The following is a 27,893-nucleotide window of genomic DNA, read 5'->3' as shown; positions in this document are numbered from 1 at the left end:
TGATGAAGTATCTTTTTGTTTTGTAGTTCCGGTCTCTAAGCCAGTGGTGCACAGTGATCCTGCCTGGGGAGCAGTGGAGTACATAGACAATGCAACACTCACATGTACCGTGAGCAAAGGCACAAAGGTCATTTATCAGTGGCTAAAAGATGGAAAGCCGTTACCAGAAAACAGCCGTCACATCTTCTCTGTAGACAACAAGATGCTGTTCATTTCTCCAGTTCTAAAAGACGACTTGAGTAATTACACCTGTGTAGCAAAGAACCTGATTAGTATAAATGAGAGTGAACCGATTGCACCGAATATTTACTGTAAGTCATACCTCAAATATTGATATTCAGGAACTATTCAATGTCTTGGGTTTATTGCATGGTTTAAATATGGACTAACATAATATATTCTAATTGTTGTTATAATTTATAAGGCATTTTGAGACCTAAAAGGCAAACAAATATGGTTGTACTTTTTCATAACAAACGGCAACATGTTCTGTCATGGGACAGTCATAGAGTGATACAGTGTGGAAACAACTTGCCCACACCGGCCAACTTGTCCCAGCTACACTAGTCCCACCTGCCTGCGCTTGGTTCATATCCCTCCAAACTTGTCCTTTCCATGTACCTGTCTAACTGTTTCTTAAATGCTGGGATAGTCCCAGTCTCAACTACCTCCTCTGGCAGCTTGTTCCATACACCCACCATCCTTTGTGTGAAAAGGTCACCCCTCAGATTTCTATTAAATCTTTTCCCCTTCACCTTGAACCTATGCCCTCTGGTTCTCGATTCCCCTACTCTGGGCAAGAGATTCTGTGCATCTACCCGATCTATTCATCCTATGATTTTGTACACCTCTATACGATCACCCCTCATCCTCCTGCGCTCCAAGGAATAGAGATCCAGCCCACTCAACCTCTCCCTATAGCTCACACCCTCTAGTCCTGGCAACATCCTCGTACATCTTCTCTGAACCCTTTCAAGCTTGACAATATCTTTACTACAACATGGTGCCCAGAACTGAACACAATACTTTAAATGCAGTCTCACCAATGTCTTATACAACTGCAACATGACCACCCAACTTCTATAGTCAATATTCTGACTGATGAAGGTCAATGTGCCAAAAGCCTTTTTGACCACCTTATCTACCTGCGACTCAACCTTCAATGAACCATGCACCTGTACTCCTAGATCCCTCTGCTCTACAACACTATCCAGAGACTTACCATTCACTGTGTAGGTCCTGCCCTTGTTAGACGTCTCAAAATGCTACACCTCACACTTCTCTGTATTAAATTCCATCAACCATTCCTCAGCCCACCTGGCCAATCGATCCAGGTCCGGCAGCAATCATTCACAACCATCTTCATTATCTGCAAAAGCACCCACTTTTGTATCATCAGCAAACTTACTAATCTTGCCCTGTATGTTCTCATCCAAATCATTAATGTAGATGACAAACAGTAACGGGCCCAGCGCCGATCCCTGAGGAACACCACCAATCACAGGCCTCCAGTCCAAGAAGCAACCTTCCACCATCACCCTCTGCTTCCTTCCATGAAGCTAATTTGCTATCCATTCAGCTATCTCTCCTTCGATCCCATGCGATCTAATCTTCCAGAGCAGCCTACCATGCGTAACCTTGTTGAATGCCTTACTGAAATCCAACACCTACAGCTCTGCCTTCATCGATCTTTTTGGTCACGTATTCAAAAAACTCAATCAGATTTGTGAGACACAACCTCTTATGTACAAAACCATGCTGACTATCCCTAATCAGCCCTTGCCCATCCAAATACCTGTATAACCTATCCCTCAGAATATACTCTAGTAACTTTCCAACTACAGATGTTAAGTTCACCGGCCGACAGTTCCCAACATTTTCCCTGCAGCTCATCTTGAATAGAGGCACAACATTTGCCACCCTCTAGTCTTCTGGTACCTCTCCTATATTTAAGGATGACTTGTAAATTTCAACCAGGGCTCCCGCAATTTCCTCTCTAGTTTCCCACAATGTCCTCGGATATAGTATATCTGAAATCCAGGATGTACCACTTTCACCACTTCCAAGAGAATATCTGAGCTGTTATCATTTTGCCTTGAGCTCTTCTTTAATTCTAATGCTGCTCTTTGGTCTTGCAAAATCAGCTGACTAATTTAAATTGGAACAGGGATTAAATATTTGTTGCCCTTGTAATTCCTTCCATTCTTCTATTCAAATAGAAGGCAATTTAAATTTCGAACTGGATTGTCACAGGGAAATCATTCGGCAAGAATAGGATACTGAGTTGGATGATCAGCCATGATCATATTGAATGGCGGTGCAGGCTCGAAGGGCCAAATGGCCTACTCCTGCACCTATTTTCTACGTTTCTATGAATGATGGAGCACCGAAAATGGGAGAGGCAACTATCCTGCTGCCAACTAGCATAACAATAATTTGCAGAATAAAAACAGTCAATATTTTCTGAAGAGGGTTCAGGAGAAATTGGTTAATTGGCATGGTTTTGGTTCAATGAAATGACAACATTGTAGAAACCTTTTCGGAAATTATGTGAGTCTAATGTAATCTGGGAGCATTTGAGAAACTGTGATCATAATATAATAAGGTTTTGACCGGCGATGAAAAAGCAAAAGGAGAAATGTGTCAGTACCAGTATTTAGAAACATAGAATCATAGAAAATAGGTGTAGGAGTAGGCCATTCGGCCCTTCGAGCCAACACCGCCATTCAACATGTTCATGGCTGATCATCCAAAAATCAGTACCCTGTTCCTGCTTTCTGCCCATATCCCTTGATTCCGTTTGCCCTAGGTGCTATATTTAACATTCTCTTGGAAAACCTCCAATGAATTGCCCTCCACTGCCTTCTGTGGCAGAAAATTCCACAGATTCACAACTCTCTGGGTTTTTACTCACTTCAATCCTAAATGGCCTACCCCTTATTCTTAAACTGTGACCCCCTGGTTCTGGACTCCCCCAACATCAGGAACATTTTTCATGCATCTAGCCTGTCCAATTCCTTAAGAATTTTATATGTTTCTGTAAGATCCCCTCTCATTCTTCTAAATTCCAGTGAATATAAGCACAGTGAATAATGTTTATATAATAACATAAAGACATATTGGTATCACGTAATAATTTTATGGGGAAAGAGTAAAAGTCAGTTTGATGGGTAAAACATGGAGAGAATCTAGATAAAAATAATAAAACACCTATGATGGCCAATTCTACAAAATTAGTTATGTTTAGCTGAGCAATGTTCACAACAGGAACACTGCCATTCTTTTTCAGAGATAACACAATAGCATTAGATTACAACAGTAGTAAACAAAGATGAGTGGTAACAGTTGTGAAATAGAACAGTTGGGAAATACACACCTCTGACTGAAATCAATAAATTGACATACCCGCCTGCAGCAAACAAACATAATTAACCCTTAGGTTCCGACTTAAAACACCCCATGAATATTGGAAATTAAAAATGTCTGTTTGCATGGTTTCATTAATCCCAATAAATATCTATCATCAAAGATTTAGAAACAGATGTTTTATGTAAATGCTCTTATCATAAAAAAAATACTAGAACAAAATTAGGTTTGATGATGCTTGTTTTATAGATGCCATGTTCCAACAGAGTGCCAAATGTGGCATGCAACATGAGTTAGGCACCATTTTGATATATATGCCCATTGGGACAATTTATTTGCCAGTCAGCATGCACCAATACTTGTGTAGGAAGGAACTGCAGATGCTGGTTTAGATAGACACAAAAAGCTGCAGTAACTCCGCGGGACAGGCAGCATCTCTGGAGATGCTACCTGTCCCGCTGAGTTACTCCAGCTTTTTGTGTCTATGCATTAATACTCTCTGTTCCAAGACCAGGAAGGAGTCTCTCCCCACAACCAGTGCTATTTCAAATAATTATCAATTATTTATAATTAGTTGCTAGTTAATTTCCTTTGGTTACTACAGTTCATCTCAGACATGTGTGCCTGAGAAGGCATTTCTTTAGGATGTAGCATTGACTGGAAGAATAAAAATTATGCTCATTCTCATGGTTCCTGATCATTAATGCTAGCTTTATTGCACACTTACAACTTGTGAAGTATTTCATTATATATCTTTGGCCATAGCAGCCTCATGTACCTGTATCTCTCATATATATATATTGTTCCCATGTGCGTGCAATACTGGTATCAGAGTTGGTAATGGAAATCGTGACTTCAAGTGATGCTGTATGTTCATCATAATTGCCGGTGTGATGAGGTCTAAAGGGCCTGTCCCACTTGGACATCATTTGCGCGTCACTGCCTACGTCACCACGCACCGTACGCGTGTAATGCGCACCATGCGCGCATCATGCGCACGTCACGATGCGTAAACGATGTTGCGTAAATGACGAGCAAATGTCGCCCAAGTGCGACAGGCCCTTAACTTCCTGGAAATATGAAATGAGAAATGTAAAGATTGTGGTGTGGGGAGTAATGGGGATAAGGGGTGCAGGTTAGTAAATCAGGAGTGAGTGTGTTTGAGATGAGGAAAATTGGGTATGAAAACACCATCCATGTGGACAATAATGGCAAAATCGTTGATTCCACCTGCTCGATATCTTAGTACATCTCAGATTTCACAGCCCAAAACCCAGGACCTAGAAGCAGTTAAATGGGTCAGTACTGGCAGTAGGCCATTGGAAGTGGGTGTTCCAGCCCAGCATGTCAGGGATTGGCACACAGGGGTAGATCAGGCTTACTGACTGCCAAATGTCAGCCACTTGGTTTTCAGCAGATCTCACTTCCGATTGCATGGCTGAACCACTGTTTAGCCCAACAATGGTGCAGTAAAATTAGGAGGGGAGAATTAAGAAGAAAAGAATAGCACATCTGGTCTCTCAGCTTTACTCAAGGGTTCAAGAGTTGAGGAATGTTTAATTGTCGAATACACCGAAACAATGAAGTTCTGAGTTATTGCTGCTTTTCAGCCACATTTAATGCAACAAATAAATACACAATATAATTATCAATATTCTGAGTGAACCAGACCAGGACAGTGCAAGTACATAGAGCAACCAGAGTATTGCAAAGCCCAAAGTGCTTCAGTGCTGAGGTAGGTTTGTGGTTAGCATCTTGCAGGATGGTTCTAGAATGGCTTCATCCCATCAACCATCAGTATCTGTTCTCAGGCTCCTGTACCTTCTTCATGATAGTAATAGCGACAATAGAGTGTGGCCAGGGTAGTGTGCGTCTTTGATGGTATTAGCTGTCTTCTTGAGGCAACGCAGGCTGTAGATCCCTTTGATGGTGAGTTAGTGGACCAGGCAAGTCTATAAACTTTCTGTAGTCTCCTTCATTCCTGTGCAGTAGAATTACCGAACAAAGCCATGATGCAACCAATCAGTATGCTCTCCATTGTAGACCGGAGGAAGTGCAATAGACTATTCAGCAACATGCCAAATCGCCTCGATTTTCTGAGAAAATATTGCCATTATTGAGCTTCCTTTATAATTGCTTCAATATGCTGGGGTCAGGACAAACTATCAGAGATGTCTATACCCAGAAACTTGAAACTGTTGACACTCTTCACTCTTCACCCATCAATGGAGACAGTTGCGTTGTCCCTCAGCTCTCCCTTCCTGAAGTCAACAATCAGCTCCATGCTCTTGCTCATGTTGAGAGCAATTTTGTTCTTCTGGCACCACAAAATCTGATTAGCGAATTTTCTCCTGTCCTCTGACTTGTTGTTATCCAATATTCATTCAATGTCAGTAATATCATCAATGAATTTGAAGATGGCATTGAAGCTGTGTGTGGCTACACAGTCATACAGGGAGAGTAGAACACTTGTCCTGAGGTGCCCCGCTGTTGATGGTCAACAAGGTGGAGATATTGGTGATATCGGGATTCAGTTGCATGGAGAGCTGCAGAGAGACAATTTCTTGAGTTTGAAGATGAGTTTGGTCGGGATAATGGTTTTGAACACTGACTGCAGTCGATGAACAACCTGACATACTGTTCCTGGTGTGCAAGTCTCTAATAGAATTATTTAAAACAAAATTCAAAGGCTACTGATAGAGGCAAACTGTCATCAATCATAAGGATGGTCTGTGGTCTTGTTATCCCCTGGATCTCACTGTGTCTCTTGAGTCATTTGTTCTATACAGACAGTCAGGTTATTCAGTTATCCATGTTTGAAAAAGCTAAGTAAGATTGGATAGACATCGTGGGTAGTATGGTGGAGACACAAGAGACAGCAGATGCTGAAAACAGAGTGCTAGAGGAACTCAGTGAGCCATGCAGCGTCTGTGGAGGGAAATGGGCAGACAATATTTCGGGTTGGGATCCTTCAGACTTAAGAAGGATCTCGACCCAAAACATTGACTGTCTAGTTCTCCCATAGATGCTGCCTGACCCACTGAGTTCCTTTCGCAAGATGGTTTACTAACCATGAGAAGCAGGTTTGGGTAGCAAGCTGCAAGCAACTAAACACAACCTAGTATTTCAATAAACAAAAGGAGGCCCATGGATGGGTTAGGTATAACTCCTAACCAATATAATGGTGGCAAGCATGAGGAACAAACTGCCCAGGAAGATAAACAAGAAAATTAGATGGAAGGGTTTAAGAGAGAATTCTGGAAGACTTAGGAAAGATTTAAGGTTTTTGCTTTCTGGGAGCTGCCAAATGGATGACAGATACGTTTCTGGACATGCTTTTCCCTATGTTCACAATCAGTTTGAATCGAAAGGGTTTATAACCTACCCACGGATCCTATTATGTTGAACTGTGATGAAGGATCATCTGTTATTTGTACTTGCCAGCTGCTTAGCGACAGAAGGTTGCAATATAGTCACAAAGTAATCACAATAATGTCACCAGCAGTAAAATGTTATCAATGTGTACTCTGGCTTTTGTTTGTCATTGGTCTCAGGATCTTTAGCACAGCTGGTATGGTGGGTGTATTGTGGCTTACTCCAAAGGACCAAGATAGATATTACAAAATGGATGCAGTGTTATAAGATCTGAAACACTTTCTCTTTTTGTCGGTATTGGTATTGGTTTATTTTCTTTTGTTGCCGATATACAGTGAGAAAATTTAAATGCAGGCTGTCCAGTCAAATCTTATTATAATGAATGCAATCGTATCATACACAAGTCCAGCAGGTAGTGCAAAGAGAAATTTACTAGAGTGCAGAATATTGTGTTACAGTGTTATAGCTTTACAGCTGCAGAGAAAGTGCAGATAAAATGAGGTAGGTTGAGAGATCAGGACTACATCACCTTATGAGAGGACCAGTCAGTAGACTGATGATAACAGGGAAGAATGAGTTCCTGAACCTGATGCTTTGTGCTTTCAAGCCATTGTGGGTGGCGCCGCGATGGCAGCCTCGCCAACAGTCTGTTCTTTCATCTTTTTTTGTTATTTTTAGTGTGTTGTAAAAGTTTGTGTTAATATTCTCTGGTTTGTTTTATGTGGAGGATGGGGGAGGGGGATGGGAGAAACTTTTTTTCAATCCCTTACCTTGCCTGAGATGCGATTATTTTCCGGATCGTATCTCCGGTCACTCTTTGGCCTAACTGTGGAGCTGGAGGCCTTCGCGGGACTGACTTTGAGACCCACCGTTGGGCATGGACTTATCATCGGAGCCGATTCCTTGCCTGGGAACGATGCTCCAACTGCGGCATGCGGACTTTAACATCAAAGGCTCGCAGCCTCGGGAGACCTTCGGGAGCTCCAAACCCGCACGATGTTCGACAAGCCCCGACCGGGGGTCCCATTGCCCAGCGCGGAGAACTGACATCCCCACAATGCAGGAGCTTGATCGCCCGATGCGGAGGGCAGGCCGCCGGCTAAGGGAGTCAAGATCGTCCCATCAATGGAAGGCTCGAGGCCCCCGACTGCGGGAGAACAAAGAAGGGAAGAGATTGAACTTTTTTTCGCCTTCCATCCCAGTGAGGTATGTGGAGGAGTCACTGTGGTGGATGTTTATGTTAAAATATATTTTGTGTGTTCTGTTGCTTTTTATTAGTATGACTGTATGGCAAATCAAATTTCTCGTATGTTGCAAAACATACTTGGCTAATAAAGTAAGTATGAATATGAGAAGGGGAAATAATCATATTTAAATTGTCCTCGATTATGTTGGCTGCATTCATGGGGCACCATGATGGATGGGAAGGAGGCTGGTAATTAATGATTCCCCCCCCCCCCCTTCTCACTTTCTTTTGAAAGAGTGATTGATAACCTCCCTGTATATTGATCACCCTTTTACAGTATCTTGTTTTGGGAACAAGATACTGATATTATGAACCTTGACAATTAGGGTTGGCAGGGAATGCAAGAAAAAGCCATTGCAGTCAATTCAATCATGACCTCAACCTAGGGCCACATACACTGCAATTGTAGGTTTCATCACTGAAAACAAAATGGCTCATCCCCTTTGCATCTGGGGAGAAGGGCACTCAATCATTTACTCTGGGAATAATTAACTGAGCAGAGACCAAGGATCCAAACTGAGCCATGCACTGTCCTCTTGCGTGTGAATGACACAGAGAGATAATTCTGTCTCACGGAAAGTCCCCAAATGGAGTCAGCCTTATGGTTTTCCAGTGCATTAACCATTGGACGCAGATAAGGCATGTATAGCAGTTATTGACATTTATATTTGACTGACAATGATTACTTGGGTGGTGCCTACTTATCAGAGCTTGCTGATAAAAAATAAGAATGATTTTTAAATTTGCTGCACTTCCTTGAGGCCATCTCAGACTATACATTGGCAATCTATTCTCTATTTAAACAAGCACATCGATTTGGCGGTTCCTAAAGTGAAAAGAGGTCTCTGGATCTCGCACATTTTTGGTGATGGTTGAATTGTGACTAAAGGGTATATACCTCTTGACGATATTGGGAACTCTTCCACAAAAATCATTTCAGTTGTATTTTTGTTATAAATTCAGCATATAATTGATTAAGTGTAAATATTTTAAGTTTGGGGCAACTAACCACCACAGTTACTTTTAACACTTCATAATCTGGGGCCTCATTATCTTTACACAGATCCTTAAACTAATTGAAGAATAATTGTTTGCAAATGTGCATGGGCTGCGAGCTGTCTGTAAATGACAGTGCCAGCCATTTGGGAGAGACCAGGTTATCAAGAGCAGGACATTATGCAACTCACATGCATTATGGGAATATGTCGTAGAAAGCTTTTTATCGGGATGCATCACAGCATGGTTTGGGAACAGCTCCATCCAAGACTGCAGGAACTTGCAGAAACACGTGGATGCAGCCTAGACCATCACACGAACCAACCTCCATTCCATTGACTCCATTTACACCTCACATTGCCTCGGCAAGATCAACAGCATAATCAAGGACAAGTCACAACCTAGCCACTCCCTCGTCTCCCCTCTCCCATCGGGCAAAAGGAATAGAAATGTGAAAACGCACACCTCTAAATTCAGGGACAGTTTCTTCCCAGCTTTTATCAGGCAACTGAACCATCCTACCAACAATCAGAGAGCAATCTTGAACTACTATCTACCTCATTGGAGATCTTAGGACGATCTTTGATCAAACTTTAATGGCTTAATCTTGCATTATTCATGTTATTCATGTTATTCACGTTATTCATGTTATTCCCTTTATAATGTTTCTGTACAGTGTGGATGGCTCAATTGTAATCATGTATTGTCTTTCCACTGACTGGTTAACACGCAACAAAAGCGTTTCACGTGACAATAAACCAAACTCATGTGACAATAAACTAAACTCAACTCCATATCACTCTTAAAATAGCAATATTCTGTCGCTGCATGGCGCTGTGGAACATGGATAGATAATGTTTTGGGTCAGGACTCTTCTTCAGACTGATTGTAGTGGGGGTAAGGGGAGAGGAAGAAAGTTAGAAAACCTCTCTTCCAGTTTGTTCCCCCCCCCCCCCCCCCCCCCACCACAATCAGTCTGAAGAAGGGTCCTGACCTGAAATATTATCTATCCATATTCTCCAGAGATGCTGGCGGACCTGCTGAGTTACTCCAGCACTTTGTGTCTTTTTTGTAATCCAGCATCTGTAGTCCTTGTATCTTTCTTGTTTAGCTTGTATACATATCAGAAAATCATTACATTATTTAAGTGATTTCATATGGAAAAGACCATTCAGCTCATATATTCCCACATGGATCTTTTTCCACCCTTTCCACTCTTTGACACACTTTTCCATATCCCTCCATTTTTTTCCCTTCCTCAATGCAAATCCCACCCACTTGATTACGTTGATATTTAATAGTTCAGTCAGTAACATGCCATTGATTATCTGCAGCCACGTTTGGAAAGTATTTGCAACAAATCTATGAATTCCCAATATTTGCAGCCAGAAGACAAGGTTCATTTTCCTGGTAAAATTGCACCCATAGAGTTTACACTCCACTTTCCTTCCTTATGAGACACTACTTCACAATAACAACATCTGAAATAATGAACATCTGAAATGGTGTGCATGTCATGAACAATTTCCTTTGTGTGTAGCTTGAAATAAATCTTCCTATACTAACATGTCAGAATAAATTTCATGAAATATTTTTTAACGTCAGCCAAAAATGAAGATATAATTTGGTTTCATGCCCTGAAAATTACACTTGTAAATTCATAGTTGCCACATATAGAAAGAACAGACCTCATTGAATTCCATAAATACAGTAAAATGGTCGAAATATTATTCAAAGATGCATTTACAAAAGGCATTTACAATACATTCTGCATTTTACCTCTTGGATTGGACTCTTCTGTCAACAAATAAACATTGTTTGGTGTGCAATCTGGCCAGCAATGAATAATACAATTATCATAAATAATGTTCATCAAAAAGGCATATAAATGCAAATAAATAACTAAAAAGTTTAAAACATAGCAAAATAAACCAATAAATATGTTATCCTCACCCTTGCCTTCTATTCTACTGGTCTGGAATTCCTATTGAAATCACTGGTGTCTTGAATCCTGCATCAGATCTGATCAGCGTAGCACCATTTATCAGTCACCAAGTTCTAGACTTGCAATGTGTGCATGTTTAGGACGTATGTGCAGTCAACTGGCTGAATACTAGCAGCTCCCCGCAGAACTAATGGGAGCCTTTTGTGTAAATCTCAGCAGAAATTGGGTGCTAAGTTACTTAATAAGTGCCACCTCCCACCATGGTAAGTGCTCTTAAAGTAAGGGCACTTTGGTTTAAATAAATGGGTTCCATGTGCCTGAGACATGAGAGACTGCAACTGCTGGAATCTGGAGCAAGAACTGACCACTGGAGGAACTCAATGGATCAGGAAGCATCAGTGGGATGAGTGACATTTTAGGTCATGACCCTGCATCAGGAATTGATCTGAAACATTGACTCTGCTTCCATGGATGCTGTCTGAACTGCTGAGTTCCTCCGGCAGTTTGCATTTTACTGTGTGCCAATGTTACATTCTGTGAGAATCATTTCTCCAGCACCAGTTCCTCAAAGATGAGGACTTGGTCTCATGTGGAAAACATTTGGACCATATGTGAGGATGGTTAAGAGGCAGATTCTCTATCACTGGCTAAGGTAGAGATTGGCCCTTGACATGCTTCGGCTAGTTTTTACCATTGGGTAAAGTGTTTGAGACCTATCGCAATGTTGAATAATTTATTTGTGTCATAATATCACATTGTAATATCAATCATACATTGAGATTAGGAAGGATGAAGGGGATCCTCATTGAAACTTACCGAATAATGAAAGGCCTGGCTAGAGTGAATGTGGACAGGATGTTTCCACTAGTGGGAGAATCTAGGACCAGAGGCCATAGCCTCAGAATAAAATAATGTACTCTTAGAAAGGAGATGAGGAGAAATGTTTTTGGTCAGAGGGTGGTGAATCTGTGGAATTAATTGTCACAGACGGCGGTGGAGGCCAAGTCAATGGATATTTTTAAGACGGAGATCGACAGATTCTTGATTAGTAAGGGTGTCAGGGGCTATGGTGAGAGGGCAGGAGAATGAGGTTGAGAGGGAAAGATTAATCAGGCATGATTGAATGGCGGAATAGGCTTAATTCTGCTCCTATAACTTATGGACATGACTTAGTCTCATGTGGAAAACATTTAGACCAAATATGAGGATGGTTAAGAGGCAGATTCTCTGTTGGTGGCCAAGGTAGAGATTGGCCCTTGCCATGCCTCGGCTGGTTTTTACTCTCAGGTAAAATGCTGTTCCTATGTTTGAGACCCATCGCAAATTTGAATCATTTATTTGTGTCACAATATCATGGTGTAATGTCAATCATGCAATGAGACTTCTGATCTGTCCCCAGTGCCTCCTGGGTGCAAACACTTTGTATAAATAGAAGTCGTTTACTGCTACTGTATGTGTCGTAAGAACACTAAGGTAGAAGTGATCAATTTTCAGTTATAAATGCACATAACTATTTATACATATCTTACTTATGTATAAAATCTTCATAATTTTCTGACCACTTTGTTGTGATTATGATGGTCAAAGAAGAAGTGGTGTAAAAGACAACTTCCCTGCTCTTCTTTGAATAATATTTTGATATTGTTTACATACAATTGGGATGCAGATGCATCCTGGGGCTTAATGCCTTATTTACCATTATTATTAATGCTCACTATCACACTGAAGTATCAGCTTTACACTGAATTGAAACTCATCATGAACTTAGAGTTTTAGATTTAGGTTTATTATTGTTAACTACCGAGGTAACAATGACAAATGCTCAATCTATCACCAATTACATGATATTTGGGCTGTAAATTGTTTGTTATTATCTGATACAGAATGGTCATAGGTATAACTACTGCAGCCAAGAAATGTGGAATCACATTGGTGGCACCAGCTTTCAAATATATGAGTCTTCTTTTCTCTACCATCAGCATTCCTTTCAAAATTGAAAACAGTCTTTTTAAAACTGAAATAAATCTCTTTTGAGATAATGTGTAGGAAGGTTGCAGATGCTGGTTTACACTGAATATAAACATAAAATGCTGGAGTAACTCAGCTGGTCAGGCAGCATCTCTGCAGGTAATGAATAGGTGACGTTTCAAATCAAAACCCTTCTTCAGACTGAGAGTCGGGAGAGGGAAGCTAGATACATGAAAACGTTCATTAAAAGGTTCAACAGGAGGTTCATTCCTCCAGTTTCCTGCTCCCCTGACTCTCGGTCTGAAAAAAAGCCTCGACCCGAAACGTCGCCCATTCCTTCTCTCCAGAGATGCCGCCTGACCCGTTGGGTTGCTCCAAAATGTTGTTTCTATCTCTTTTAAGATAAACTGAGTTTCCAGATATCATCTAAATGTGATAAGTGAAAATATATTTTGCTCTTCTTGTACTGAAATAATTGTGAGGAATTGTCCAAATGACCTCATCATGTCATGCAGAGGTTCACTTTAGAGGGTGGATTTGCTCTGGACCTGGGTACATGGCCTTAACACTTTTCTGGACTTTGCCAAGGAAAGAGAAGAGGCAGAGAGATAGACAGAGCATGCCAGACTAGAGCACATTAGACTGTGGGTCCAGGCTGTCCAATGCTGTCAGCAGCAGCCACTTACAGGACAAATGCAACCCTAGCTAACTTTAACAACCAAAGAGAGTGGCATATTTGGACAGGGGAGAGCACAGCACAGTAGTTGGTGCTGCTGCCTCGCAGCTCCTGGAACATGTGTCGATCTTTTCCTCGGTCGCTCTCAATGGACAATAGACAATAGGTGCAGGAGTAGGCCATTTGGCCCTTCGAGCCAGCACCGCCATTCAATGTGATCATGGCTGATCATCCCCAATCAGTACCCCGTTCCTGCCTTCTCCCCATATCCCCTGATTCTGTTTTCTTTAAGAGCCCTATCTAGCTCTCTCTTGAATGCATCCAGAGAACCTGCCTCCACCGCCCTCTGAGGCTGAGAATTCCACAGACTCACCAATCTGTGAGAAAAAGTGTTTCCTCGTCTACGTTCTAAATGGCCTACTCCTTATTCTCAAACTGTGGCCCCTGGTTTTGGACTCCCCCAACATCAGGAACATGTTTCCTGCCTCTAGTGTGTCCAAGCCCTTAACAATCTATATCTGGAAACTCAGCTGAATTTCATTGTGATGCTTTCAAGGGAATGAAAAGTGGATGAATTATGTGACATCAGGCCATCTGCTCCACCAACCCAGAAAATCCCAAGTACCCCATTATGTTTTTATCACAAATCAAAACTCTAAAAACATTTGCATTTTTGGTTCATTATTGTTGGTGTGAATATTTTTTTTCATGTATTTTTTCCAGATGGCCCCTATGACTTGATGGTGAAGTCTGAACCTCGATTCAAAATTAGTGAAGGAGTGTTTGCTGTTGGCAAAGGAGAACCAGTCTGGTTTAAATGTTCAGCAAATTCCAATCCACCAAATGACTACTCGTGGTTCCAAAAAGCCAACAACAAGACGACACCTATCCATCGGGGGCCGATATTAAATATCATGTCTGAGAAAGTACCCGAGAAAGCTGATTACATGTGCTGTGTCTACAACAATGTCACAGGCAAGCGGGACGAAACTCAGTTCACACTCATTCTCTCCCACACTGGTATGTACTGTGTGTATGTGCTTGTTGTCTGGAACTCATTAACAGCAGCATCTTACAGATAACACTGTCGTAGTTCTTTACAATACTGAATTAATCTTGCATAAACATGACTTTCAAGCAAATCTAAAGTGGATGAATTCTGTGACACCAGGCAGATTCATTTGATGTACATGAAGAGGATTAAATTGAGTTGAGGCACAAGGGACTGCACATGCTTGAACTTTAAGCAAAAAGCAATCGACTGGAGGTACTCAGCAGGTCAGGCAGCATCAGTGGGGGAAGAAGGACAAACAATTTTTTGGGCCAGGACTCTTGCAATGGACTGAGAGAGTGATGGGGAGTAAACCAGCATCAGGTGAGGTTGGCATGGGGTGGGGTAAGAGCGGGTACACAGTAGGTGGACTCAGGTGAGGAGGGGTGGGGAAGAGTGGGGTGGGCTAACGCAAAAGCTAGGGTGTGATTGGCAGAGGTAACGGCGGGCTGATTAGGATGGAATCCGATGGGAAAGAAGATGGAGTCTGGGACCAAATAAGGGGAGTGAAGTGGGCTGACGGGATGGGGCTTGTTGAGTGGATTGAGTGGACAATGGGTGACGGGCAGATAGTTTGAGTTATGAAGCAGCTGGTTGAGAGGGGGTAGGGTGTTGTGCGAAAGAAGGGTATGTGAGGGAGGATCAGGGTGGATAGAGGGACTGGTGGTGGTGGGGGGCTGGGCAGGTTTGCTGAAATTGGGGAATTCAACGTTCATGCCATCGGGTTGGAACCTATCGAGGCAAATTGACATTATAACAGCATTACCAAGATTTGATTTGTGTGTGGTTTAATCCCAAATTTTGTGTTTGTGTAGCTGACGCCATCCGTGCTAGTTTACAAAGTTCCCTGCTCAAATTAAGGAAGTCAGTTGAATTGACATGAACCTATTTATGATTTACCCTTACTACAAAATATTCTGAATATTCATACTTTGTTGCATGAAATCAAATGGTGTACCAAACCACAACTTTCTGGCAAGAATAAAAATCTAACCTTGGTGTCTGGCAGCTGCTTTACCACCTGCACTACCTTCTGTCCAAAGTTGTCAGTTGTATAATTCAACTAATTGTAAGAACTAATGTTACCGAGTTGTTATAGATTTAGTGTTCTACCAAGCACTACTGTATAAATTGAATGACACCAATGAATATAAACCTCTTTTCACACTTTTATATTATGCTTTTATCAAGGCTTCACATTGCACAACAGGTGTATTGTAAAAATGTAAATAAAGACAGCAGCTGCTCAGTGTTACCATAATCAGATCACCATGATATATGCTTTACTGAATAACATTGCACCCACACAGCTTACAAAAGTGAACCATAGAGTTCCATATAAAATAGTTATTGTGACTTATGGAAAATGGAAATAAAATGTATCTAATTATTGCTGGCGTAGTTTTCTGGTGAATATCACGCCATTTGGTCATGAGAGGGCACGGGTCTTCTAAATACAGATTTCATCTTAGGGTATCTAAACACCTCAATTGCAGATAATATTCTCTCTCTCTGATATATACTGTAATGTAGTTCTATTTAATGAAACCAGAGGAAGAAAATGTGAAGACAACAGTTATTGTGAATCTTCACAGCTTTTAATCTTCATGGTTTAACCACGTGTCATGACAACTGTCTAAACATTTGCCACTATATTTTGTAAGGCATTTAAATTGCAACAAATATTTATTTTGTATATTTCATTAATGTGGGTGGTCAAAAATACATTATTGTTGATTTAAATTAAATTAAATACAGCAGATCTTAATTTTCAGAATCAAAATTCATGGTGAAAACTCTTTACACCTAGGTTTGCATTTTCTTCTAGTTTGATTAAATGTCCTGGCCAGAGTTTCATCTGTACTATTGCCACTAACCCTCCCAAAGAAATTCCCTTGGAATTTCTGCATCCTAATCTTGAGTACTATAGTTATTTATGTAAACTTCAAATGCCAAGTATTTAATAGATTTGTGACCAACCAAACTATTTTGTTCAGCAAATATTACCCATATTGACATCTGCAGTGAAGCCTGGGGCAGTTCAGTGAGCAATAGGCATAAAATAATTTGGGTTTGAGAGGGTAGTTGCTAAATGGAATCAGAATTGATGCACTAATCATGACATCCAGTTATTTTTGGTTTTGTCACACTGTACCTACAGCTGGGGCAGATATATCACAACTGTTCTCCCTCTGTTTCGTTAACCAATGAATTCCAACAAATGTAAGAACCAGTAAAGAAGGAAATGGAGTCCAAGGCAGCTGTGTTGAAATTGATAATCCGACAGTTTTTCCTGTCAAGTTTCCAAGTGCATATTGCTATGTAAATATAAAGGCTTCCCGAGGCTTATGTCAGATTTTGTGGGCTAATACTATGAAGAAAACGGAATATTGGAATTTCTTTCCTAGCAAGGTGCCATTTTACAAGAAGGATGTGAAGTCTTTGGGCACTTGCAAAATAGGTTCTCTAAAATGTTTCCTGGATCAGAGGATAATTAGCAATATACTGTAGATAGGTTGGACAAGCTTGGATTATTTTCTCTGAGGCACTGGAGACTGAGGGAAGATCTGACAGAAATTTATGAAATTATTAGAGGCAAAGACGGGATAGATAGTCAGAATATTTTTCCCACAGTAGAAAGGTCTAATACTAAAGGGCATCGCTTTGAGGTGAGAGGGCAAAAGTTTAAAGGGGACTTATGAGGTATGATTATTTTATCCACAGAGAGTGGTAGGTGCCCGGAAAATGCAGGGTGTAGAAGAAGTTATGATAGCAATGATTAAGAAGCATTTTTACAGATATACAAACAGACGTAGAATGGAGAAATATGGGTGTACAGGCAGATAGGATCAGTTTTGAGTGGCATCATGGCCCTCCTCCCCTCTGACTGGAATGGGTTTTATAGGGAGTAGGCTGACAAGTTCAGATAGGCAAACCAATATCAGCTAATCAGAATTAAAGGACGTTCTTTTGGGAAGGTGATGAGGAGACATTTCTTTAGTCAGAGGGTGGTGAATCTGTGGAATTCTTTGCCACTGAAGGCTGCAGAGGCCAAGTCAGTGGATATTTTTTAAGGCAGGAAAAAATAGATTCTTGATTAGTACAAGTGTCAGAGGTTATGGGGAGAAGGCAGGAGAATGGGGTTACGATGGAGAGATAGATCAGCCATGATTGAATGGCGGAGTTCTTCTACTCCTTATGACCTTATGACCTAATTGGACTCAGCAGTTACTAATGATGCCGGGGATCGGCCTCTAGTGGTGGCATCTGAGGGAGGAGGCGCTGTCACAAGGCATTCTGAAATCACATCTAACATCTGTCATAACCTAAAATTAAATCAATTCAATTTGAGTTTATTATCATATGCACAATGAATTTGAAATTGCTAACCCTCTCCACCACAGGCCCACCTTTTGTGAAGTCAGTAATCAGTGCCTTGGTTTTGGTGATGTTGAGAATGAGGTTGTTGCTGCGGCAACATTCAACCAGGTGTTTTCACCGACTCACTGATCCAGATTCATCACCACCTGTGATTCAGCCAACAACAGTGGTGTTGTCAGTGAATGTGCAGATGGTATTGGAGTTGTTCATAACCTTACAGTCATATGTGTAAAGAGGGTAGAGCAGGAGGCTACGCACACGGCGCTGAGGAGCACCTGTGTTGATGGTCAATGAGGAGGCGATGTTACCGATCCACACTGATGGAACTCTGCAGATGAAGAAGTCAATTACCAACAACCTAAATAGAAACAAGGAACTGCAGTTGCTGGTTTATCGAGGAAAGGCACAAAATACTGGAGTATCTCAACGGGTCAGGCAGCATCTCCATGTAAACCTGTGCTCTGCATTGGCAATAATACATTTCACTGACTCTTCTGATTGTGTGATTACTAGATCAAGAAAGGCGGAAATATAAAGGAAGTTCCATCCACTCATTGGTTATAATAGTTGGATTGTCAATAACTCTGATCGTCTGCATACTTCTTTACTTTATTCTAAAAAGATATTTTCCTCGAAAAGGTATGTTGATATCAATGAAAACTCAATTTCTTTTGTGGGATTTGCCCTTAATTTTTGTTCACGTAAGACCTAGCAGCAAAGAAAATAATTTTTGTTGTTGCCTTTGTTCAACAAAATTAGCTGAAGTGGTGCTTATCTGATCTGAAGAGATCACAAATACAATGGACCAGTTTATACTCAATCCAAATTGTTGCCTGCTCCCATTCCCCATGCCCAATGCTGTTCTTGCCCATGACAACCAGGTATCAAATAGCTAAACCTGTAACAATGGATTAAGTGATTAATAAAGGTTTTAAAAAAAGATTAAGTTTACTTGTAACTAAAATAATTATTGCAATTTAAACACTCAAGCACATTGCAATTTTAAAAAAGAGGCTGGAGTTATAGAAGTGAACATCACTGATAAGGGCCTTTTCTATGCCACGTCTATGCCAACCATTTTGCCCGCCTACATTAATCTCATTTGCCTTCATTAGGTCTGTATCGATCTATGCCTTGCCTATTTAAGTGCCAGAATAAATGTTGCTTAAATATGACAATTGTATCGGATCTCACCATCTCCTCTGGCAATAAGTTCTATATATCAGTCACATTCTACACATAGATCTTTCCCTTGGAATCCCTTTAAAATTCCTTTCTCTCACCTTACACATGCTCTTTTTATAATACATCTACCATGGGAAAAGGAGTCTCCCATCCATGTCTCTAAATTTTATGTATCTCTATTAGGTCACCCCTTAGCCTCCTTCACTCCGGAGTAAACAAACTCAGTCTGTACAATTTCTTCTATAACACGTTTTCCAATCCAGGCAACATTCAGGTGAATGTCCTTTACATTATCTCCAGCCCAGCCACATCTAAGAGTGTCAAGTCAAGTGTGTTTAATTGCCATATGTACTGAAAATAGAACAATTAAATTCTTACTTGCAGCAGCAGCATCATAGATACAGTATGTAAGCACAGTACTCACACATATCATAATAAACAAAAGAACGCTCAATAAATTAAAAAAACATTAATACAAAACAAAAGCCCAAAATCTCTAGTGGAAATAAGACAGATTGTAGTTCGTATTTTAAATGGCGTTTGTAATGTTCGAGAGCCTGATGCTTGTTGGGAAGAAACCGTTCCTGAACCTTGAGGTCACAATATTCAGACTTCTATACATTCTTCCTGATGGCAGGAGCGAATTGAGAGAGTGGCCAGGGTGATGATTTACCCTTTACCCTTTATGAGGCAACACCTCCTATAGATCCCTTCGATAATGATGAGGACAGGCCATCATCCTATACTGGACAATCAGAATTGCACACAATACTCTGAGTGGTCTAACCAGTTAACAGTTGTGCATGGTGAATGGATGGTCGCCACTGTTGTGACAGTGTGTCTTTATGTGTGTGAGGGTAGAGCTACCATGTGGTAGAGCCTCACCTCCAATTAACTTGGACCTTCTTTCAGTGGATCAATGGATCAAAACCATATATGATTGTTGGTTTGTAGAAGTAATCCCACAGTAGGATAAATCATGCACAGGCCAATTCTATTCCTTAACAGAAGCAAGGCATCTCTGTTTCTGAGGGACTGCCTGTGAAGAAGAAGTGTCATTGCTGGCACCATTGCATTTGATGTAATCTTTGGTATTAAAATGATTCAGATCTATTATCTTCAGTTTACTTCAATGTAATTCCAACATTTACTTGGTATTTGTTCCTTCTGATTATTTATGGTTTGAATGCATTTATACTTGAAGCATGCATTGATCAATGTGTCATAATTTGTTCTCTTTCTCTTCAAGTGATTAAGAAGGAAGTGTACCACAGGTAAGACAATTTATGTTTAATACATTTTAATTTGCTTTTTTATGCACTGGATCTTCTCAAAGTTTTATATTCTACCCTTGCATAGAAACATAGAAAATAGGTGCAGGAGGAAGCAATTCGGCCCTTCGAGCCAGCACCGCCATTCATTGTGATCATGGCTGATCGTCCCCAATCAATATCCCTTGATTCCACCAGCCCCATCTAACTCTCTCTTAAATCCATCCAGTGATTTGGCCTCCACTGTCCTCTGTGGCAAGAAATTCCACAAATTCATAACTCTCTGGGTGAAAATGTTTTTTTTCATCTCAGTCTTAAATGGCCTCCCCTTTATTCTAAATGTGGCCCCTGGTTCTGGACTCGCCTGGACTTGCACTTGGGAATATCTTAAAGTGAACATAAATGCAGTTGAAACTAAAGGGGTAATTGTTTATTTAGTTATTTTTATTCCTAGATTGCGAGATTCACTGAAAATATTTCATTCCATGTTGTCTTTCCTCTTGCTGTAAAGGGCCTGTCCCACGGCAAGTGCGACCTAAGCGACTCCATGCGGCAAGCGCGGCCTAACGTGGTCGCTTGAGCCGTACGGCCTCGCGGGGCCGGTCCCACTTCGATCGCCGGAGTCGTATGGAGTTGTGCGGAGCTGAGCTCCGAAAAACTGACCGTGTTTAAACATTTCACGCGGCAACGGCCTGCCGGCCCGCAGCCGCCTCGACACCGCACGTCACGCGCGAACTGCCCGCGGACTTCGCTCGAACTTCATTTCACTCATTCGACCTCCGCGCGGCCCCCGCTTCTGGTTTGGTCGCGCTTGCCGCATGCAGGCGCATGCTAGTGGGACCTGCCCTTTAGGTCGTGCTTGCCGCATGCAGGTTGCATGCTCGTGGGACAGGCCCTTAACATGCCAACTATTATAAAATGCTCTGCATTTTTTTTTGCATGCACACTACCTGCACACTGCCCTTCCGGAACTATTTTCTGGTACACCTTTTCAGCTTTGCTCTTCTCTCTTCATCATCTCTCCACCCATGCAAGTAATTTTCTTTCTTCTATTTTTTTTCCAGTGTTCACTTCTCCGTTTCTGCTGTTTGAACCCTAACTTGATTAGCACAGGTGTCAGAGGTTATTGGGAGACGGCAGGAGAATGGGGTAGGAGGGAGAGATAGAACAGCCTTAAACAAATGGCAGAATAGACTTGATGGACCAAATGGCCTAATTTTAGTCCTATCATTTATACCTTATGACCTAATTTCATTTAAAAAAATGAACCCATAGTGCACTATGTCAAACCTGTTGGAGAGTATTTTGTGGATGTGGTGTATTTAGATTTCCAGAAGGTTTTCAATAAGACTCCACACAAGAGGTTAGTCAGCAAGGTTAGAGGACAAGGAATTAGGTTAATATACAGACATAAATTGGGAATTGATTATCAGTCAGTAAACAAAGAGTGAGAATGAACAAATCCTATTCATTTTGACAGGCTATAACTATGTTCGTACTGCAGTGTTTGGGCCTCAGCTATTGAAGTCTACATCAATGATTTGACCATCATTGCAGGAGACCAAACATCATACTTCCAGATTTTTTTTGATACAAAACTAATTGAAACTGTGAGTTGTGGAGGAGGGTGTAAAGAGGCTTCAGGGAGGAATTGATAAACTGAGTGAGTGAGTGGGTGAGGAATGGCAGATGGGACATATTGTAAAAAAATGGGAAATCATCCACTTTGGTACACAGAACAGAAAAGTGGTGTCTTTTTTAAATGGTGAAAGATTAGATAATGTAAATTTTAAAAGGTCCTGTGTGTCAGTGTGCAAACATCACTCAAGACCACCATGCAAATGCCGCAACCAATTAGGAAGGAAGACGTTGCATTGGCTTTTATTTTGAGAGGATCTGAGTACACGAATAGTGGTGCCCCATTGCAATTATATACTGTAGGATCTGTTTAGATCATTGCTGAAGTACTGGGTACAGTTTTGGACCACTACCGAAAGTAGAGAAACAGTTGCTATGGAGGAAGTGCAACAAAGATGCACCATTCTGGTTTCTGAGATGGTGGGCTTGTCATAAAATGAGAAATGATGTGGACTAGTCCTATAATCTCCAGAGTATAGACGAATAAGTGATCTCATCAAAATATTAAAAATTCTTACAAGCGTCAACAAGAGAGATGTGAGGAGGATTTTTCTCCTGGCTGACTAGGCTAGACTAGAACACCCTCAGAACGTGCGGATTGTGAAGACATTTCTTCACCATCAGGGTGCTGAGCCTTTGGAATTCTTTACCTCAGAGAACTGTGGAGATTCAGTCATAAAGGTCATTCAAAGCAGAAGTCAATAGATTTTCATATAATTAACAGAACCTAGGAATATGGAGAATTGCTAGAAACTGGGGCAGAGTTGGAAGGTCAGCCATGATCTCAATTATTGGTGGAGCAGGAATGAAGGGTCAGATATTCTACCTCTCTTTCCGTTTCTTAAGTTTTCTCTCACTAGTTCCTGTTTTTCGACCCACACTTTTACCTTGGTCTTCTCTTCTGCCTCATCTATGTAGTGCACCTTGGAAACATCACCTTCAGCCTCCATAAACTGATGACAGACAATGGTAAGCGTTTAGGTATCTTTCTCCTGTTATTCAAGAATTCTGTGCTCTTGTTATATTTCTTTCAAAAAGCTTCTGCTTACTTTCTGTGTGTTTTTATCTGAGACCTTTTAAAGCAAATCAGAACAGGAATGAATTGGAAGTTTTTAATACCTTATAATAACTTATGAGAACTAATGGTGTTAATGAAGCTAATGGTGAATTAATTCTAACCCGCTGCATTAAGCTTGTTTTTCATTTATTGTAGGTCACCGACAGATTATATACGAGCACACCAAGTATCAGGTAATAATATACTTAGAATAAATTGACATTTAAAAATTTGATGTAATTATGCAAGTGAAAGCAGCTGAGAACATCTTATTTTCTATATCAAAATCCAAGTGTAGAATATCTAAATAAAATGTGCACTTGATAATTTTATCACCATTTTTACCTATTTTGTTTGGGCACTTCAAATCTTTAGTCTTCGGTCTTGAATTCCCAATCCTAACACTAAACAGTGAAATATATAATTAAGGATACGACTGTGACAGGAAGGATAATGTGCAGGAAGGAACTGAAGATGCTGGTTTACACCAAAGATAGACACACAATGCTGGAGTAACTCAGCAGGACAGGCAGCCTCTATGGATAGAAGGAACGGAATAAGTTACTCCAGCATTTTGTATCGATCACTGGAAGGATAATCTTGAGATATTATGTCTACTTTTCTTAACTGGTGAATGACAAGAGGAGTCTTTTTTTAAACATTTAAAAAATGTTGAAGGCTTTTGATAAAGTGACTGGCGAAAGAACAAAATTCAGAGTTCAAAATTCATACTGGATATTGGATGGGCCCAACAGTAAAGATCCACGGGAAATGGCCAGAGCAAGAAATCATTGTAATAACCACCCCCCTATCCCCACACATTTACACCTCCCCTCCCCCTCCCCCCCCCCCCCACATCCGACTTTGATGCTAGTGTTGTTATTTTGAAACTCACAGATGCAGTTAATGCTCGACCCGAAGACACACATTTGTAAATGTGCTCAGAAAGTTAAAATTGAGGGGGTGACTGTAATTCTACTCGAGTAGATAAAATAGAGTTGAATTGAACTAAGAATTATAATTAAAACACAAAATTCTGAACTCAGCGGGTCAGGCAGCAACTTTGATGGGAATGGACAGTTGATGTTTCGGGTTGGGACCTAACCTGAAATGCCGCTTGTCCATTCCATGGAGACATGCTGCCTGACTCACCGAGTTACTCCATTACTTTGTGTTTTACTGTAGATTCCAGATTCAACAGTTCCTTGTGTCTCCATGAATTATATTTATTTTATTTTCAGTTGAGTTTACTAGAATAGTGTTGCATATTGTGTATGCATTCGATACATACGGGAGATGATGCTATCAATTAGACAATGCAGTGGATTAAATTCATAGTATAATGAGAGGCTTGATAATTGTAAATAAAATCATTGGTAATTTTATAGCCCAGTTACTAGCCAATTTGTTACTAGTATTAACTTAGAAAAACATGGGCTGGAATAGGCCATTCTGCCCTTTGAGGCTCCTCTACCATTCATGCTTGGTATATGTCAATATCAGAATTCCACTCTTGCCCCACACCCACTGACATACTGTGTCTTAAAATTATTTATCTTTGCCATAAATATATTCAGTGGTTTGGCCCCCACAATATTTTGCAGTTGACAATTGCACAAGGTCACCCACTCTCTCAGATCAGAGCTTTCTTCTCCGCCCTGTATAACTCCATATTCTGAGGCTGGACCAGCTGGTGTCAGATCTGCGAGTCACTATTGCATAGATTTTACAGCAACAATAAGCAAGAGGAACAGAACTCATTGCCAACAAGGAATGTACCTGATGGTATGTTCCAGAGTGTGTAGGAAAGAACTGCAGATGCTGGTTTCAATCAAAGGTAGACACAAAATGCTGGAATAACTCAGCGGGACAGGCAGCATCTCTGGAGAGAAGGAATGGGTGAAGAAGGGTCTCAACCCGAAACGTCATCCATTTCTTCTCCAGTGATGCTGCCTGTCCTGCTGAGTTACTCCAGAATTTTGTGTCTACCCTCAGTATGTTTCAGAGTCCACACCTGCGCAATTAAAGACATGAACATGGAGATTGCTCACTATATTATGCTCCTGTGTGAGCTTCACAATGGCAGAACCGTTCATACCCCCAGAACTGTAACCAATGTAAAGTGTGAAATTACTGTACTTCTCCATTAATTATCGGCTAAACAAGCATAAAAATGTTAAGAATATTGCACTGAGGAGTAGGTGAAATTTAGCATAAAGTCATAATGACTGCCTAACACTGAAAATGTAATTATACATGTGTGCGTTCCTTCAAAATTACATTATTATTGAATTTTTTGAAACCTGTTATTCCTTGTCTCTTTCTTCTCTCACGGCCCCATTTTTTCTTGATTTATTTTCTATACGTACTTTTACAATTAATGAAATATTTTAACATACTGTTTGGCTTGGACAGTATTTTTCAATCTGATTGGTAAAGAGCTACCTGTTGGGTACCAGAGATCACCTGGAAATATAACATAAGACCATAAGATCAGACGACATGGGAGCTGATCGTGTCTACTCCGTCATTCAGCCCATCGAGTCTACTCCGCCATTCTATCATGGCCGATCTATTCTTCTCAACCCCATTCTCCTGCCTTCGCCTCATAACCTTTGACGTCCTTCCTTCCTAATCAAGAACCTATCAAACTCCACTTTAAAAATACCCAGGGCCAGCCACTACAGCCACCTGTTGCAATGAATTCCAACAGATTCACCACACTCTGGCTAAAGATATTCCTCTCCATCTCCATTCCAATGACATCACTCTGAAACTCACAAAAGTTCCCAGTTGATTGCCAGTACCGTTCCCTCAATCCCACCCACATCATCCATGCCAATGCATCACATCACATTAACTGCAACAACAATCAATTTATTTTGTATGGTAGTGAATCCAACTAATGTGTAGAAAACAGAAGTTGGGCAGTGATGAGTTTAAATTGGTATCATATAGCCATTGGCTATAAGAGGAAGGTTGACCTACCAGCAAATCAAATTCAATTATGGGGGAAATTAAGAATTAAAAGGAACTTGTGTTGCAAACAGAATAGCACCTGATGCATTTTATGCACAACAATCAAGTTGTTATTTAATTAGACAGGTGAAAGTGCATTAGGATTGTTCCACCATCTAATCACAGGCAAATGAAGAGCAAACCTGTAAAACCAGTTAAGGGTAATACTTACAGTATACTTAAAATAACATAGTCAGCTCCCACCTGATATTGTTTGCAAATTAGACGAATAAATTTAGAAGAGAATTTTGTTCCTAAGGTTTACAGTGACTCTTGATCTATAACCGGGGTCTCCAAAGTATGGCCCGCGGGCAACATTCAGCCCGCCACGAGATTTTATCCGGCCCGCAGCAAGCTCTTAACACGTTCCGTGCGGCGTGCTATTTAGCGGGTTCTGTGGTAGCGCGGGAACTTACACGTCAGTTTGCCTTAGGCCAGGAGTCGGCAACCTTGTTCTGCATAGAGGCCAGGACCCATGTCTGTGAGCGGATGGCGGGCCACATCTTATCTGCTCCAAAGCGCTGGAAGGAATTCCGGGGCTGCAGGGGTTAAAGATCGGTGGCAGGAGAGAATGTGCGGGGCACTCGCTGGCTTTGTGGTGTGGAGCGGAGAGGAGCAGGATATAGTCGAGTCTGTGCTGGTGCCAAGCATGTCCTTCCCTGGGCTGTGCCTCCATTGTCCCGCCGGGGGATCGGCACAGCTGCTGACAGAAACCTGAGAAGGAAGGGAAGGTGAAGAAGTTCTTTCAAACAAATTCCCCCTCCTTCCCCACCTCGCCACGATCCAACGGGAGAAGCCAGAGACTCCCGCCTGGAGAAGCGAGTGATTGATAGCAACCCTCCGGCCACCGGGCGAATCCCGCAACCGCTGTTGCCTTCGGTGTCTCACACCACACACCACATACACACATGCCACACGCACAGGGCTGGCTTCAGCTGCCTGAAGCAGGAACCCACCTCCCAGGGAAAGCGCTTGTGATTCCTATAGCAAACCCCCTCGGGTAGACTGAAGTTTGGAAGGGTTGTATTTACAGCGAGAACTGGAGGATCTCCCCACCATTCACATGGGGCCTGACCCCAGTCGGTAGCGCAACCACTGTCAAAATTTAAAAAAAGCAGTTCCATCCTTCCCATTAATGAGGTTGCATAAAAATGTATGATTTTGTTGGTTAACCTTGATGGATGGCTACAAGTTTTGTTTTGAATTTCTTCCATTTGTTTTACTTAAATTCTTTTTTGAGTTCATTAAAATTTATAAAATTGACATTTCTTTATTTTTTTCTAAACATGCTGGTACAAAGTAAGCATTCACGAATGGCCTACTCCTGCACCTATTTTCTATGTTTCTATGTAAGCATGCAGGTACAGCAGGCAGTGAAGAAAGCGAATGGCATGATGGCCTTCATAACAAGAGGAGTTGAGTATAGGAGCAAAGAGGTCCTTCTGCAGTTGTACAGGGCCCTAGTGAGACCACACTTGGAGTATTGTGTGCAGTTTTGGTCTCCAAATTTGAGGAAGGACATTCTTACTATTGACGGAGTGCAGCGTAGGTTCACGAGGTTAATTCCCGGGATGGCGGGACTGTCATATGTTGATAGAATGGAGCGTCTGGGCTTGTACACTCTGGAATTTAGGATGAGAGGGTATCTTATTGAAACATATAAGATTATTAAGGGTTTGGACATGCTAGAGGCAGGAAACATGTTCTCGATGTTGGGGGA

At 41.3% G+C, this 27,893-nt stretch overlaps 1 protein-coding gene across 1 annotated transcript in view; it reads left to right on the top strand.

Moving 5' to 3' along the window:
- Positions 1–27,893, top strand: part of hepacam2 (HEPACAM family member 2) — a 95,293-nt gene that overhangs the window by 33,435 nt on the left and 33,965 nt on the right. The window contains exons 3-7 of the mRNA XM_033042771.1: positions 27–311; positions 14,296–14,592; positions 18,518–18,643; positions 20,439–20,463; positions 23,312–23,349. Of these exons, the coding sequence (XP_032898662.1) occupies positions 27–311; positions 14,296–14,592; positions 18,518–18,643; positions 20,439–20,463; positions 23,312–23,349 (771 nt within the window). The remainder of the gene's footprint in view (positions 1–26; positions 312–14,295; positions 14,593–18,517; positions 18,644–20,438; positions 20,464–23,311; positions 23,350–27,893) is intronic.

This window comes from Amblyraja radiata, chromosome 2, assembly GCF_010909765.2.
Source record: "Amblyraja radiata isolate CabotCenter1 chromosome 2, sAmbRad1.1.pri, whole genome shotgun sequence".
In the NCBI taxonomy this organism is placed as follows: domain Eukaryota; kingdom Metazoa; phylum Chordata; class Chondrichthyes; order Rajiformes; family Rajidae; genus Amblyraja; species Amblyraja radiata.
This window is presented reverse-complemented; position numbering and strand designations above follow the sequence as displayed.